The sequence below is a fragment of the Lepisosteus oculatus genome, chromosome 6 (assembly GCF_040954835.1).
Source record: "Lepisosteus oculatus isolate fLepOcu1 chromosome 6, fLepOcu1.hap2, whole genome shotgun sequence".
Taxonomy (NCBI): Eukaryota; Metazoa; Chordata; class Actinopteri; order Semionotiformes; family Lepisosteidae; genus Lepisosteus; species Lepisosteus oculatus.
The window spans coordinates 34,828,527-34,844,855 of NC_090701.1; the positions used below are offsets into that span (position 1 = coordinate 34,828,527).

Below are 16,329 nucleotides of genomic sequence, written 5' to 3' on the forward strand. Positions count from 1 at the left end.
TGTTCTGCGTATGCATCTACAGAATAGTATGCTGTGGACTTGTAGTCTGTCAAGATTGTTCTATGCTTACCACTTAACCAATCTTTTGATTATTAATTTTGACAAATAATCCTATCATTTTTTATTTATGTCATCTATGTTATCTTTTATATGTTGATAATTATTATATGTTGTCCTTAATGTGTGTTTTTATTGTAAACATCAGACAGTGTCTCAAGACACAGTCTTGGAAAAGACTAAGATGCCATTATTTCAATGGACATGAAGAACATGACTTTGAAACTATGACTTCACTATGAAAAAGTCAAAAATATGACTGCATTTTTTCTTCCATCTATACTACACACTGTCACACCATAAAATATATTAACATCTTATGATAATAATTTAAGTTACTTGCCTTGCATGTTCCTGTGATGCCCAGGTCCAACGGGGAAACTGTCTTCTACAAAACAGAGAATGATTAAAACTGTATTTACGACACAGATTGTTTTGGGATGAAAGGTTTGCTGTAAATAGCCCAAACCCGAATACCCATGAGCATGAATAGCACACCAAGTTAGGAATGGCTTTTAAAGAAGTCCAAAAGTAATGAACCATATTCCATTTACAGGCCCATCCAGTCTACTAGCAAAAAAGTAAGGCAGATGTCTGAGTTAACTGGTTTTTGGACCCTTCAAGACATAATGTAAGCCAATGGTGACAGTGACTGGAACTTGGTAAAAAATGGTGTGTCCTCAGAGAAACAATAAACAAGGTGGAGAAGCTTCATCATATGGATGAAAAGTTGGCCCCACTGGAGATTGCTAGCTTGTAATTGAGGAGCCTAATGGAAAGTAGATTAGGAGCTGCCATATGCAGCTGAATTAGATGAAGACATTCCAGATTTGGAAAACAGGAGACATTGAATGGGCCTTTGGTTTAAATGGACCAGGGAATTAAGAGAGACATAACTGGAACATTTGCTGGGGAGTTAAGAGATGTCAATATCAAGATTTTGAACAAAGACCAAGTTATATGTATAGTGGCAAGTTATAGAAGAAAACAAATAATAAAATTCCACAAAACCTAGAATCATTGAGGGAACATATTCATGTGATAGTGGTATAAACAGTGGTAAGATCAGGGAAACATTTTAGGAAGTATATACTCTGCCAAAAAGTATAAACAATGAGTGACTTGTAGTCCTTTGATCTTTTCAAGTACTGCAGCAAGGTCACCAAAAGGCAAGAGGAGGACAACGTCAAATCTGACCTAGAACTGCTAACTGCGTTTGTTGCACTAAAATGTAAACATTACTAAGATAGTTCCCAGAGACGGCAAGACAGAGTACACTCATTTCTGTTACGAATGAAGTTCCTAATAATTCCTAATTTACAATTTTCAAAATGAAACAGAAAAAATAACAAAAAGTATTACCAGCTTGTGTGTGTGTGAGTGAGGAAGTCCTCTGTGTGGTGGGACCTATGGAAAGGGAAATGGAGAATTAACAGTTTTATGTGAGATTTACAGGCCCAAAGATATGAATGTGGGTCAGCTCTGTTGACACATTCAGAGCTCTGTTTTGTAAAGTCTTTCCAGGGACCTTGTTTTGTGTTCACTGTTTCTCCATCTTACACAGTGTGCACGGTAATCTTTTTGTGTGAGGTCTAGGTTTGCTGAAAGAGACCTTTCGAGGGAGTGCAAGGAGATAATATTTCAGAGAAGAGCGTTGATTTTGTTGTGACTGAGGAAGGGATTCTCCTGAAAAGGGAACATAAAAAAGCCAATTCTGACATTTCAGGAGAGGATGTTCCTGATTGCTTATCTTTTTTATCAATTTTTTTCTAAACTTTAAATATTATGATTTTTTAAATTTGCCACACATATTTGTCTTGTACACTTGTCTCTTACAAGACTTGAACTTGAACCAGAATGTGCTTACCAGACATGAACAGTTTTTCCTTCCCTTAACACACAATGTTGAAAAAGTGAAACTACTGTACATTACATGGCTGGGATGCATGCCTGCACCTGCACTGGCAATAACGTGTAAAAATATCCCAAAAGGAAACAGAAACAAATGTGCAGCTTACCCATGTTTACAGTCATCATCAGGAACTGGGCTCACTGAACTTCACTGCAGCACTGAACTTCCCCTTAGTCAGTAAAGCCTGCACCCTGGTAAATAAATTTGAACAATTCAAGTTAAGTGAAATTTTATAAGCAATTATAGTACAATTCTAGAGAGGATGATGTTTTCATTATTGTACTGAAATAAGAGAAAAGCTGTGCTCTGTACTATTCCACAATGTTAAACAACAAGTTTATAGTACAGGTCCTGAAAGACCAAACACCTGCTGGGTTTTATTCTATCTGAGCTTCCGTACATAACTGAAGTCTTAATTGAACAAAGAATTTACTAGTTTGGAAAATTTGCAGATTTGCAAGTTTTGTTTTTCTGCTCAGGGAGTTTATTTTATTAATGAACACCCAACAGCTAAAAGGATACCCCCAATTTAGAAGAGATGAAAACGAATCAATTCATTAAGTCACTTCAGTTTTCAATTGAATAACAGAGTTTGGCCAGAACAAAAATCAGCAGTTGTGTGGTCCTCCAGGAACATGATTGGGAACTGTTATAATTTGTTCCATTATTAATGCATCAACTACACCAAAGGAAGAAAGAATACCAGAACAACAAAGTAGTACATCAAAGGCAATACATACACGCCTATACAGTGCATGAATGAAGCAGCACATTTATTTTGAAAAGTTGGTTCAAATTCATATTCATTCAGAAATTAAAATCGATACAAATTTACTATATTTAATTTTTTTCTCATTTTGTTCTTCATTTGACAAACTGAAATCGTAACTCATAAGATCTCCCCAAACTATGCATAGAAGAAAGATTTTTAAGACTCTGAAAATATTTAAGGAGCATATTTAGAATATAAGTTGGTTCAATAGTTCCATAAGCCTTTAGATTTCATTTTTGACAGTCCAGATAAATATTATAGCGTTCTGGGAGAGAATACTCTTTCTAAGATGGAATAGCAACACATTCAATGCCAGAATGGTTCTGATACTTTTCAACCCAGAATTATATGTTATAGTAGGGCAGTATTCAGAAGGTGAAAGGACTTGAACTTCAAACATTCTAAAAATATACTGTATCTAGGCTTATATCATAGTCAAATAAAGGGGCTGTCACAATTAGAGATCAGGGAATTTCTCTTAGAGTGAGGCAACCCATACAAAAGGTGCAACAGAAAAATGTATTGGATTATGTCAAGTCAGTGTCCAAGTCCAGACCATTCTCAAAACTGAGCTGAAGGTCAGACTTCTTTGTTGATTTCCTGATTTTAACGATATGGATGAAGTAATTGCTGAGGGGAAATTCCATTGCCCCACACCAAGTTGATGCTGTTTATGCCTCCTCACATACCCCCTCACTAAACTTACACCTACAAAGGCAGAAATACTGAGCTTACTATTGGCTAGCCAAGATCATGTGCCCTCCAGATTTGTTCATGCTCCCCTTGAAACAGGAACAAAAAACATCATATAAAAGAATGTGTTATGGAACTGATGATGTGGCTTGCTTAAAGCAATTCTAAAAATGTTATACTGTAATTGTAATAGTGCTGCTCAGAGAAAAGTCATATCTACTGTATCATGATCTGTTGAATTCAAGAAACCACAAGAGTCATGGTTATTCATAACTGAAAGTATTTAACTTTTTAAGGTCTCAGAATTCCTCTTAAAATCTACAATATCGTTCTGCTCTTTGTACTCTAAAGTGCAATGGGAGCCTCTTCAATAATATAGAGGCCTCTGAAGGCTTCCTGTTTCCCTGAGGTTTAAAGGGAGGTAATGCAAGGAAAACCTTCAACAGCACCATGCATCATCATGGTTAAGATAAGACAGCTCTCCAAAGACTGTATGTGAATAATTGTGACCCTCAAGTTTTCTGGACTTAAATTTTTAATGTCAAATATATCTTTGCTCTGTGCACTGCTATTAATATTACAGCACAATAGTTCTGGAGTTTTTTTCAGCAGGAAATATTATTTATATATAATAATATATAATATATAAGCTATATGAGGTTTTTCGCTCATGTTTACTCAGCAGCATGAATAAATCCAGAGGGCACTGTATAACTGAATGACTACATATCGACTAACTGAGATCATCTGAACAGCTTTACATTTAAACTTTATACTTTTGATTAATTAAGGAGTTATGGAGGCTAAGAACATGTTGCACTGCAAGTTATAGTGGTAGATTACAGATTTTGCACCCTTTGTTTACTTTGCAACAAGATCAATCCATATATTTATTCATTCCTTCACTTCCATCAACCCCTAACAACACAACAATCCACAAGCATTAAAAATACTACAATAACTGAGCTGTTTATCAAACCCAATAATAACCACATTTCTCAGTCAACTGTGTATTTATAACTAATTTTCATCGGGGATAACACCGCCACTTGGTTCATTTGGCTTCACAAGTTCTAAATTGTATTCATTCCGGACATCAGTTCCTCAGGATAAAAATATGAATACTATACAGTATGTAAGCCCCTTCTCCTTTGAATTTGTACCTCTCCCCTACCCCATCTCCCCATTTGCAGCTGCCCCAGGGTTAACCCTTTATTCTTCATGTTAACTCCTAGAGGTTTGTCCTCAGCCAAGCGGGTTAAGGCAAATTTAATATGATTAAAAAACAATAAACACTTTTAAAATACACTTTATTCTTGGGTGCTGTTTTACCTCATGAACTGTATTTAAAAAGAAAGTCATCCTTAGTTTGTATGCTATGGGTGCATGCACAGGAGGATGGGAATTAGCTGCTGCATGTTGTTCATACACTTTTAGAAATGCAGATCGCACTTACAGTAAATCCCCCTTAAACTGTATATTGTTTTCTCATTGGCTGTAGAAGTTGTTTTTATTATATACTTCTACTTCTGCTATTGATTCTATGACTGTGGAATTAATAGAACAGGAAAAACTTCTAAATTAGAATGTATAACTATAACACAGAAATGAGTAGCAATGCAAACGCTGAACAAACAGTAGAAACACTGCAAAGCTGACCCTGGAAAAAAACCTTGTGGTTGCCGATAGGAACTTCAAACTCTCTTAGTATTTCCTCTCCGCATCAAAGCATGTCTGTTAGCTTTGTTTAAAAAAAAACATGGGTTTCAAAAGCAAAGATTCTCCCAAGCCTTATCCCTCTTTTCATATGGTGTACAATGTGCTGCGTCTGTAGGTTTCTCCAAAACAGTCAATAGGAAAAAATGTCCTCTCTCAACATGCTGCCACAAAGGGTTGCTGTAAATTTCCGGAGTGTGAGCCAAGGGCCTCACCACTCGCAACAACAAATGTTAAAATAACAGAACTCTGAGAATGAGACAAGACTCCACTTCCTACAGCACAGATAATGCTCGGCACTCTCGCCTTCTCCCAGCAAAGGACCTTCACATCCCTAAAAAAAAATACTGAGCTGTATTGAATACAAGCAGGTTGCAAACAGTTTGCAAAAATGAATGGCTTTAAATGGGATAGCATATAAGTGCCAATCACAACCATGGCATTAACATTCATCCCCCAAACCACAAGATAAGGAAGGCCTGTTTTTAACAGTACAAATTTAGCAAAAGAGTTTAAGTAACAGTACCGTCTCATTGTACACATAAGGCAAAGCATAAATGTGTGATTTTTGTTCTTGGTATGTAACAGCCAAATGCACATTAGCAAATACAGTTTGGTTGATTTTGCCACCAAGATGAGTGATCACAAAATGAGACCGAAAGATACAGATTTTCTTCTCATTTAAATGTCATACTTTCCACAGCTGCATTTAATGTCCCTTTAAAAAAAAAACATTGAAAATCTCATTTGTTAACTACTGTGGCCAAATGAAAGCAACAGTGCCAAAAACATTTTTTTCTTTGGGTTCCAATTTCACTCTATTTTATTACATTTCAGAAAACCCACTCACAACAACAAAATGTAACCAGCTAAATCTTAGTTTGGAGAAAAAGGGTGAGCCCTGTTATCAGATGTGATAGGCTGCCAAGAGTGGAGTCTGCAAGCATCATATACACTTCTGTAACAAAGATTTGTTCACTGTGCCACAGGACGCCAGGCATAAATCATGTCCGTGGATAGTGACTGTTTAAAAAATCTGGCAATAAGTAGTGGAGTTATTTTTGAAGAAAGGCAAATCACAAGTACTTATACAGTCCAATGCAGCCATTAATGACACAATTTCTCCATTAATTACCAAGTAATTGGTCGGTAAGTGACCATTACCAAGTGGCATTACTGTAGGTTATCTTCATGTACTGTGGGTTATAAGACAATTATACATAAATTTACACTCCCGATATGTTACAAAAAATCTTTAATGGATTACAGTTAAAGATGAGAAACAGTTTAATCTAGCCTACCCACACTTTCTAACAAAAACCCTCAGTACAGGACAAAAAGACTCTGGAAGGCGGCAGAGAACTCAAAAGATGATGGAAACTCTTGGAAAATTTTGCTTTTTCCATCCTGGCAGTATTATGAGCCAAGAAAGGTTGCCTGTTAATTATTTGGCATATTTAATAAATGCTTGAGAAAGATTAATACCAAATGTTTTCGTTATCTCTGAGCATTGGGGTATACAAGTTTTGGTTCCGTGCTGCTCTGATGAGGAGATTTCTTTACTCTAGTGCTCTTTGGGGAGTGCTATCTCCACAACACAGCACAACTTTGAAAATATATTTACTCCATCTAGCCTTATTATTTTCTGCTGTGCAACAAAAAGAAAATAACATCTACGAGAACCCAAAACTCCATAACTAAGAACAAAATTAACAGCACGTTCATTGAACAGATTTGCTTCTCTAAGAAACTGAAAAGATGGCTAAACTGGAAGCTGTAAGGGACTTCATAAAGCCATTGGCCATCTCGTATATATTAGGTATGGTGTCAGTACTTCAGAGACAACTTGGGCTCCTCTTTCACTCCCTCTCTAACCTCCATGGTGAAAGGAGCACCACCAAGAGTGGATACCATCATATAAAGACCAGACATTCAGCTCTCGGGGACTGTTCCTCGAAGGACTGAAAATTGTCAGGTATTTCAGAGTTGAAGAGACCGCTTATAATTAAAGAAAAATAACTTCTTAAAGTTGTGGACATATTTCCTCTTTTCTATTCACCTGGCAAGAGAACCCTCTCTGTTTGATTGAGACACATTATTTGGTCTAGGTTTCATCTAGCTTAGCAAGTTGTTGTTTTGAATATGAATTTCAAATTCAAATTCAAATTTTATAAGAATGGCTTTATGTTTCTCTTACTTACAGTTGGGCACTCATTAATAGGGCCTAGTGATTTACTTAGCTAATTTCCTAATTAGCATCTATTTCAGTTCTCCAGCATGTAGACATCAATATAATCTTGTTAAAGCAATCATACCATTCCAGAAATCACCTGAATTAGTCAACTACAACATCCACATATAATGGCATGCACAGCTACTGACATGGCATCATGCAATTTATTCAAAACTACTACGGACGATGGTTAAATAAATTAAAACGGTCACCAGGAACATGTATTAGTGTCAACAGAATAGTTTACTTTGATGGCTAGATGAAATGTACAGAAATTAGAAAATGAGTTGGGTAACAGGCTGAAGAAACCTACAGTGTTCCTGTACTGGAGCAGGAAGTAAAAACTATTTTTTTTGCTTTACATTTTTGTTACGCAAGATGCATTTGAATGACAAGTACAACATATTACACACAGTATTCATTCACAATAGAACAAAACACACTTTGTATTCAACCCATCAATCAAGTAAATTATGTAAACTGTAAATTCAGTATGAAGTTATCGATCCCTTTGAAACAATAACTACACAGAGTTTTTGTGTTTTTCTATCTTTCCGTCTTCAGCAACATAATCCAAGCTTAACATGTTTTCTCATGATATCTCTTTGGTTCCATTGGCCATGTTTTAGGTTATTGTGCAGCATGGTGAAGCACCACCCATTATGTATGGAAGTTCTGTTTTCTACACAGGTAGAGAAAACATTTCAGTAAACTTCAGAATTCATGATGCCATCATCAGTTACACCATCAATAATTCAGCAACTGAGCAAGCCAGTTGCAGTGGGCCATGCATGACCAGACCCTGATATTTCCAAGACCATGCTTCAGAATTTGCTTAGAACTACAAATATGGGCTAAGAGACCTTTGGGAAAAAAGTCTGACAAATTAAACCAAGTTAAATTTTGGAGAACTTTATCAAATGTACTGAATTTGGCATTAGTAAGAATGTCTTGATCATGTAACTGACATTATTTCAGGCAAATAGTCACATTTTAAAAATGTACTTCAAATGCCTTTAACACAATACCCTAAGAACATAAATATGCTTTCTTGAAAGCAGTATCCTCTTCAACAACATGGATGGGTAGCCTATTCCAGACTTGCACAATCCGTTATCAATGTGGAAAGAAGTGGAAAGTTTGAAATTTGACTACAAAAGTGCCTTCAAATGCACTATCATATGTACGGTGGTGTTAGAAAGTTTGTGAACCCACTAGAATTTTCTGAATGTGTGCATAAATTTGACCTAAAATGTGATCAGATCTTCATCTAAGTCATAAAAATAAAGTGAACCCAATAAAACAAATAACACACAAAAGGATATACTTTTCCATTCATTTATTGATCAAAACAAGCCAGTAAATGTCTTTGTCAGAAAAAGTATGTGGACCTCTAAGATTATCAGTTCAGTTAAGGAGATAATTCAAGTCAGGAGTGTCAATCAATGTGATGACAATCAGGTGTGAGTTTGGGTGGCCCTGCCCTATTTAAAAAACATAAACCTGAGTCTTCACTACCAAAGTCTGGTCTTCACCACACAGGTTTGTGAACGCATGCCATGCCTTGATCAAAGGAAATTTCTGAGAACCTCAGAAAAAGTGTTGGCATCAGGCTGGAAAAGGTTACAAAGCAATTTTTAAAAGACTTTGGGCTTCACCAATCCACTGTCAGGCAGATAGTGTACAAATGGAGAAAATCCAACACCATTGTTACTCTCCACGGGAGTGGTCATCAAACAAAAATCATTCCAAGAGCAAGGCGTGTAATATACCGGGAGAATACAAAGTACTCCAGGGTAACGTCTAAGGATCTCCAGGCCTCTCTTGCATTGGCTAATGTCAGTGTTCATGAATCCACCATCAGGCAAACACAAGAATAGTGTGCATAGGAGGACAGCAAGGAGGAAGCCACTACTCTCCAAGAAGAATATTGCTGCCCGTTTAAAGTTTGCTAAAGACCACCTGGATGAGCCAGAAGACTACTAGAAGAATGTTCTGTGGTTGGAAGAGTTGAAAATAGAACTAGAATAAATAATAAAGAATAGAAAGCCCCCCAACATCACTGAGTTGAAGCAGTTCTGTAAGGAGGAATGGGTTACAATCAACAGTTGTTGATCAACAGTTACCACAAACGTCTGGTTGAAACCATTGCTGCTCAAGGGGGTCACACCAGTTACTTAAAGAATAAGTTCGCATACTTTTTCCAACAAAGACATTTAATGTTGGCTCACCTTGATAAATAATTCAGGAAAGTATATCCTTTTGCGTGTTATTTGTTTTATTGGGTTCTCTTTTTCTATTTTTATGACTTCGATGAAGATCTGATCACATTTTAGGTCAAATTTATGCAGAAATTTAGAAAATTCTAAAGGCTTCACAAACTTTCTAGCACCACTGTAATTTCCATTTGTGTCCTCTGGTTTGTGTTTTACTGTTGATTCTGAAAAAATGTGAGCTAAAAATGTCAAAGGATTCTGAATCCTTGAAACAAGTCTCCACGCACTTTTCTCTATTCAGCCATGAAAACATTCACTTCTACAACTCTGTCACTTAAGGATATTCCTTTAAGCCTAAGATGGTACCAGACCACTTTTCTCTAAACTGATTCCAGAAATCTGTTTCTGTATCAAGATGAACATAATTGTAACACATATTCTAAAGAAAGCTGTACCAGTGCATTGCAGAATTTTAACTTAATATCCATCCATCTTCTCTATCCGTCACTTATACAATTCAGGGTCACAGGTGAGCTGGAGTCTATCCTGGCACGCAACAGATGCAAGGCAAGAAACACTGAATGTGACGCTAACCACTGTGCCACTATACTGCCCAACATTTTATTCTTTAATTTTAATTCTTAAGTATTAACTATATCCTGTTCACTTGCTTCACCACATCACCTACAGTAAATGATAAGCACGATGTATCAACAGAAGGATCAAAGTATTTTTCATAGGTGGATCCTCAAGATTAGTTTTCACCATCTGATAATTTTTATGATTTTGCTGCTTACATGTAGGCTAGCACTCTAAACATGTCCATCATAAAATATCATCCAGATGTTCACAGTCCTTTATTCTATTTTTTTAATTTACTTTGCTGCTTCTAGTGTTTATTGATCCTCTTATTTTGTCAAGTACAAGTGTTCCTAATGCAGACCCCTGTGGTACACCACAGTTGAAGTATCCATCCCCTGTGAATGTACATTCTCCCTGTACCCTCCATTTCCTACCCCTCAATGTTGCACTTTTTGATACAATGTGTACATCCATTTTCAGTTTTACTTCATATGTTTCTATAATTATGTAAATATAATGATCTGCATTAATAAAGTTATAAATCATAATTCTAAGTTTATAACTAATCACAGTTCCAGTGATGATTACTTAATGATTTTTAAACTAAGAGTCCCTACAGAAACACATGGAGAAGAATGAGATTAAGGACAGACATAACACAGACATGTTTTATGTGTTATGTAAAATGCTGAGATGAGGCACTGAAACTCAGTATAAACATTTTGCAAAGAATAGTCTAGGCATTTTGCAGTTAGTTTTTTAATCTTGTAAATAAATACACATTTGTCTTTTAAGTGATGCTGTTCATACCCTCTGAAACTATGTTGAGCAAAAAGAAACCAATTGACAACATTTGACATTGCTTGGAGCATTGGAGCATTTTCATTTTAACGTTTTTAAAATATGCTTGCTAGACAAACTGGTATCAGGACTGACTTTCTCACTTAAAAACTGACCTTTTGACACACATCTAATTCTGTTTTGAATATTTGTATTATAATAGAAATAAGAACTCAATAATAAAGTTATTACTGAACAATACACTTCAATTTGCTTTATGTAGATAGTATCATACAAAGTTCTAGTTCCCTGTGTAGAATGTGGAGCTATGAGGTCATTTATATAAGCTTTTGGGAATGCTTAGAGATGGTTACATTCTGGAAGCAGGTTTAATTTTGTTTGTCAATTATTCTAAAATCACAATTCAATTTTTGCATCTTATTACTAATGTTCACAAAAACAGAATCAGCCAGCTATCATCAGTGGGTCTATAACTAGCATTAATTAAATTAAATGTTATTTTGTTGAGCGTGTATTCTTATTATATTTTTATACTAGAAATTCTAGAATTATGATGGGATACTATTTACCACAACAATGCATACTATGAATTCTTATTTGTCACTAAAATCAGTTATAAACAGATTATCGTTTAACCGATGCAGACACTGTATTTCTGCACTCCAGTCATGGTACAAACAGAGGGACATATGAACCATCTGTCAAAAACACTTCCTACAGTGTGGCCATGCGTTATTTTTTTAAATAGATCAGTGGAGCTGCTTGCACAGTTATTATTGGCAAACACACACTGAGACAGCTGTGGGTCTTCTGCACTTGGTTCTGGGTAGAACAACTCATATCACATTATATTCGGTTGCTTGCAGTTCTGCATTTCCTGGAAAAAACATGCAAGGTAAAGAATATTTTGTTATTATAAGGTAGGTAATAGTGGGAAATTTTGCAAACTAAATTATCAGAGACCACCTCCCTTTCATCATTCGATGCAACGGTGTGCATTCATCCACGTCCTCTGCAAAACAGAAAGCCAGCCATCCAAAAAGAACTGCTCATGATCTCACAGTAACAACAACTCGTTTTCCCCTTGAAGGCAATTCTAAATCCTAAACTGAAAAAAAGAGCATCAGAGCAGCCTTTGACTTTACTCACTGGCAGTTGTTGTTTTTTTTTCCTCATACTAATGTTCAGTGGCATAAAAAAGATGACATGGTAGTATCACTGAAATTAGATCCTGAGTTCGGTTAGAAAGCAAGGCACCTCATGTGTGAAGTTTGCACCTTCTCCCTGTGTCAGTGTGCTCCCATTGTCCCTTTAAGCTCGCTGAGATGGGCAGTGTGGGCATACAGTCCCACCTACAGTAGTCCCCCATGTGTCCAGGTTGCCTCAACCCTGACCAGGAATCAGAGCAGCTTTCTGCCAGTGAACAAAGAGAACAAAGAGATCACCTGTAGAGATTAAAGTTACCTAAGGCAAATTCAATCAACCTTCCCACGGGCTGATTTCATAAAGAAAGGTTGATCATCCACAATATCATCAAAATGACCAATGTTGCCATATGGCCATGTTTTCTCACAGCTGAACTTCAGAAATGTCTGTTAGAACACAATGTCAGGATAAAAACTGCAGCAGTAATATCTAATTTGGTTTGCAAACAAATCTGACTGCCAACAGCACAGCACTGAAACACAAAGTTGTGATGAAGAATGACCCACTAAAAGGCAACATGGAAATGCTAAAATACAAAGATCCCGGCAGAGATCCTTGTGGAACACCCTGTGTCAATGGGATAATGTCATATTTCAAACATCAAGTAACACCGGCTAGCCAAATACGAACCAAATAGCAAAATCAATACAGGAAGAGCATACTGTACTGTTGAATCCTAGATAATTTTTCATGCAATCCAGTAGGATGTAGGTTTGGTAGTAACAAAAGCTGTACCTAAATCCACATTAAGACTGCCATCATTTGGCAATGCTATTGATGTCTGAGTACTAGCTAGTTTCATTTTATCTGTGATCTCAGAGCAACACTGAATTAGAGAAAAAAAAACTACCATCAGTTTTCCACTGTCTAAGAATTATCTACACAAACGTTCAGGCTATTTGGGGATATTTTATAACAATATTATAAGGAGTGCATTATGTATTCTAATTTGTAAAAGACCAGTTTTATTGCATTTCTACACTCATAATACTAACAAACACAATGTTTAAATACATACTAGATGGAAAGTAGTGGTGAGTCACTAAGGACAGAAGTTACTATGTGGTTTTTAAAGCTGATATCCTTCCCATTCTCACTATAAACCAGCAGAAAACAGTGCATTTATCTCTAGAAACCTTAAGATCTCTTCAGTGACAACTTACATGGCATCTGTGTTCATGTTTTTGAACAGATACTACTTTAAATGGCAGAGGAAAAAAAACACTTTCATTCAACAAACCCACATCTAAAATCCAAAATTACATTAGTGCCTTCAAAAATCAATCTAACATTCTACAAATCTTCAAGGATTAAGGTTACATAGTCTAATAGTATAAAAGTAAAAGAGCTTTCAGGGAGTTCTGTAAGTAAAAGATAAAGAGAGAAATGTCACTACAGAGCAGAACAACTTTTTCTTTCCTATTAACTTCAGGAAAGAAGTTCTGTTAATGTAAAATCTAAATTTCCATGAAACACCAGTAAAATGATTTATCATACATTAGAGGCCTGAGTTTTTTTTTGTTCTACTTAAATTGACAAGACTAGACAATTTCACATCTCTAGCCTACAACTTAGGGTGTCAGACAGATAAATGCATCTCCCATTTACTCTAAAAAAATAATGCATTAGGCAAAAAATGAGGCCTATCGATGACTCTCAATTTGTTTTCTAAAAAAATCAGACTGGAATAGCATCCATAATAATTTTATTAAACCATGTGAAAAAAGAAGACTGGCTGGAGCAGCCCTATTTGAATCGCACATGCCTCATTCAAGTAAAAAACATTTTTCTTAGGGTTTTTACGTTGTTTTAAATTTCATGTTTTTCCATCCATTGTTGTTGGTTCTCACTACTATGGCTCCAAAACAGTACCGAGTTACAGTAGTTTTAACGGGTAACGAAATCAAAAACATGTTTCCAAGGCTGGATACCGTATCTTTAAAACTTAAAACATACTAGTGCTTTCCTCCCCTTGTTTCGCTTGCAAATGTTTCTAACAATCATGTAAACAATTACATCAAAGTGCAGAGATCCTTAAAATTATATTTAGTGCGAAACAATACCCTAAAAGAAATGTTGACATGTTAACAACTGGCTCAATTCACTCAAGCACAATATGGGATTAAAATGTCAAATCATGAATTATAAAAAAAAAGGTATATGCATTCTTATAAGTAAACAGATTAACATTATGCCTTAAACTGTACTCATTATTCAGTCCACAAATTACAATTCAATTTGCTCCTGTGCAGCCCAGATAAAACAGCAAAAACAATAAGACACATATTACACATACACAGTATATATGACTGAATCAATGCAACATTCAAGATCTACATTATTGAAGAATTTAATGCCCTGTAAATAGGTGCTATTTCGGAAGTGAACAGCTCTATATTCCAGGCTTAGATCTGTGTCCCCATAGGGAGAAGCTGGCGGGATGGAAGGGGTCTGTGGACACTTTCTTAGCTTTCCGTTTGATGTGGCTGGCATAGATAGACGCAACAATGGGAAGATCACATCCAATGTTTTTATAATTAATAATAAATACTTACTAACACTTTTATAGCACTTTTCTGGACACTCCACTCAAAGCGCTTTACAGGTAATGGAGACTCTCCACCTCCAACTGGATGGTCCACCTGGATCCATTCTTGGATGCTCTATGATACTTTCAAGCTGTTTCTTCTCTTGGGCAGCTGCATTGCTGTACCACACTGTTATTGGTGACCATGCTCTCAATCCCAATTCTACTGAAGTGTGGCATTGCTTCCAGATTAACTCCAAACTTTCACAGGGAGTGTGAAAGGGAGTTCCACTTCTTAGGGACTTTCACCATGATGAGGCTGGTGTTATCTTCCCACTTCAGTTAGTAGCAGATGGTTGTACCAAGAAACGTGAAGTCCACTCTCTCCACAGACTGCCCATTAATGATAAGTGGCAGCTCATCACCTCAACCCCTGTGAGTGTCCACCACCAGCTCTCTGGTCTTACCAATGTTAAGCTCCAAATTATTCTCATTAACTTGGCCGGAGCACTGACCTCTATATTCTGTTTCATTATCATTAGAAATTAAACCTACTAATATTGTGTCATCTGCAAATTTTACTATGTTCACACATATTAAAATCTGAAGAAGAGACACATTATTCATGGATAACAACTAAAGGATTGGTAACAGTACACAGTCATAGGGGACACCAGTTGAGGCACAATTATATTAAATGCTGAGCTGTAGTCAATAAACTCCGCCATAGCCAGTGGCAAGCCCGGTTGAGAAAGGAGGAGCTAAAGCCCAATATCCGGGGGCAGTTAAATAACTGGACCAAGGCCTGGTGCACCTGACTAAAAGGAGGAAATGCCTTTCAAATAAATGCACTCCCAACCCAGGGATATGGGTGAAGACCACAACGACACTGAGGGCAACTTCAAGTAGTGAGGGTGATACAGATGGTTCCCATCGAACTGGCCAACCATCTAACCCACGCTAGCCTTGCAAGCAGCTGGGGGAACATGTTATCCATGATGTAGTCAATAAATAGGTAGCAGGGGCCTCAAGGTGCTCTCTATGATGGAATAAAGGCAAAGAGAAACAGCATTCTCTATGGACCCATTGGCCCAATGCATGAAGGGGTACGGGTCTGGCTCAACACTTGACAGACGGTTACAAATCAGGTGCTCAAAAACATTCATAAAACAGAACTGTAGATCATAATATTTCAGAAATATAAGAGACAAAGGTCAAAATCACTACAGACTTTAATGGCTAGCCTTGCAAAAAGTATACATCATCATTTCTGTGCAGTGATGATGTGGAGTAGCCTCAGAATAAGAGTGAGTTGATGAAAAATCATTTTGGAACATGACAGAGATACAAACTCCATTTTCCATTTGACTTTGACAGTCTAAAACGAAGGCAATTCTTTGAAAATGAAATTCTTTGAGCTACAACATTAACGTAATAAGTAGATCTTATCATGTGAAAGCACGAAAGACAACAACAAGAAGAGCAATGCAGACAATCACCCACATACTATTTCTCCACAACAGATTACATCTCTGTATAAAACCTGTGTAACTATTAACTGGACAATCCAGGGTGTCAGAGTGCACCAAGTGTTTTTGACTAGCAACTTCAGCA

General features: G+C 36.6%; 1 protein-coding gene across 4 annotated transcripts in view; it reads right to left on the bottom strand.

The window, feature by feature from the left end:
- The window catches only part of map3k22 (mitogen-activated protein kinase kinase kinase 22), a 72,431-nt gene that overhangs the window by 44,003 nt on the left and 12,099 nt on the right, over positions 1 to 16,329 (bottom strand). For 3 of the 4 annotated variants that reach the window (XM_015354300.2, XM_069191219.1, XM_069191217.1), the window contains exons 2-4: positions 2,076 to 2,160; positions 1,420 to 1,464; positions 401 to 445 (exon numbers count right to left, since the gene is read on the bottom strand). In XM_015354300.2, coding sequence (XP_015209786.1) covers positions 401 to 445; positions 1,420 to 1,464; positions 2,076 to 2,094 — 109 coding nt within the window. In that variant the 5' untranslated portion in view covers positions 2,095 to 2,160. The remainder of the gene's footprint in view (positions 1 to 400; positions 446 to 1,419; positions 1,465 to 2,075; positions 2,161 to 16,329) is intronic. The other variant, XM_069191218.1, reaches the window with a different exon arrangement.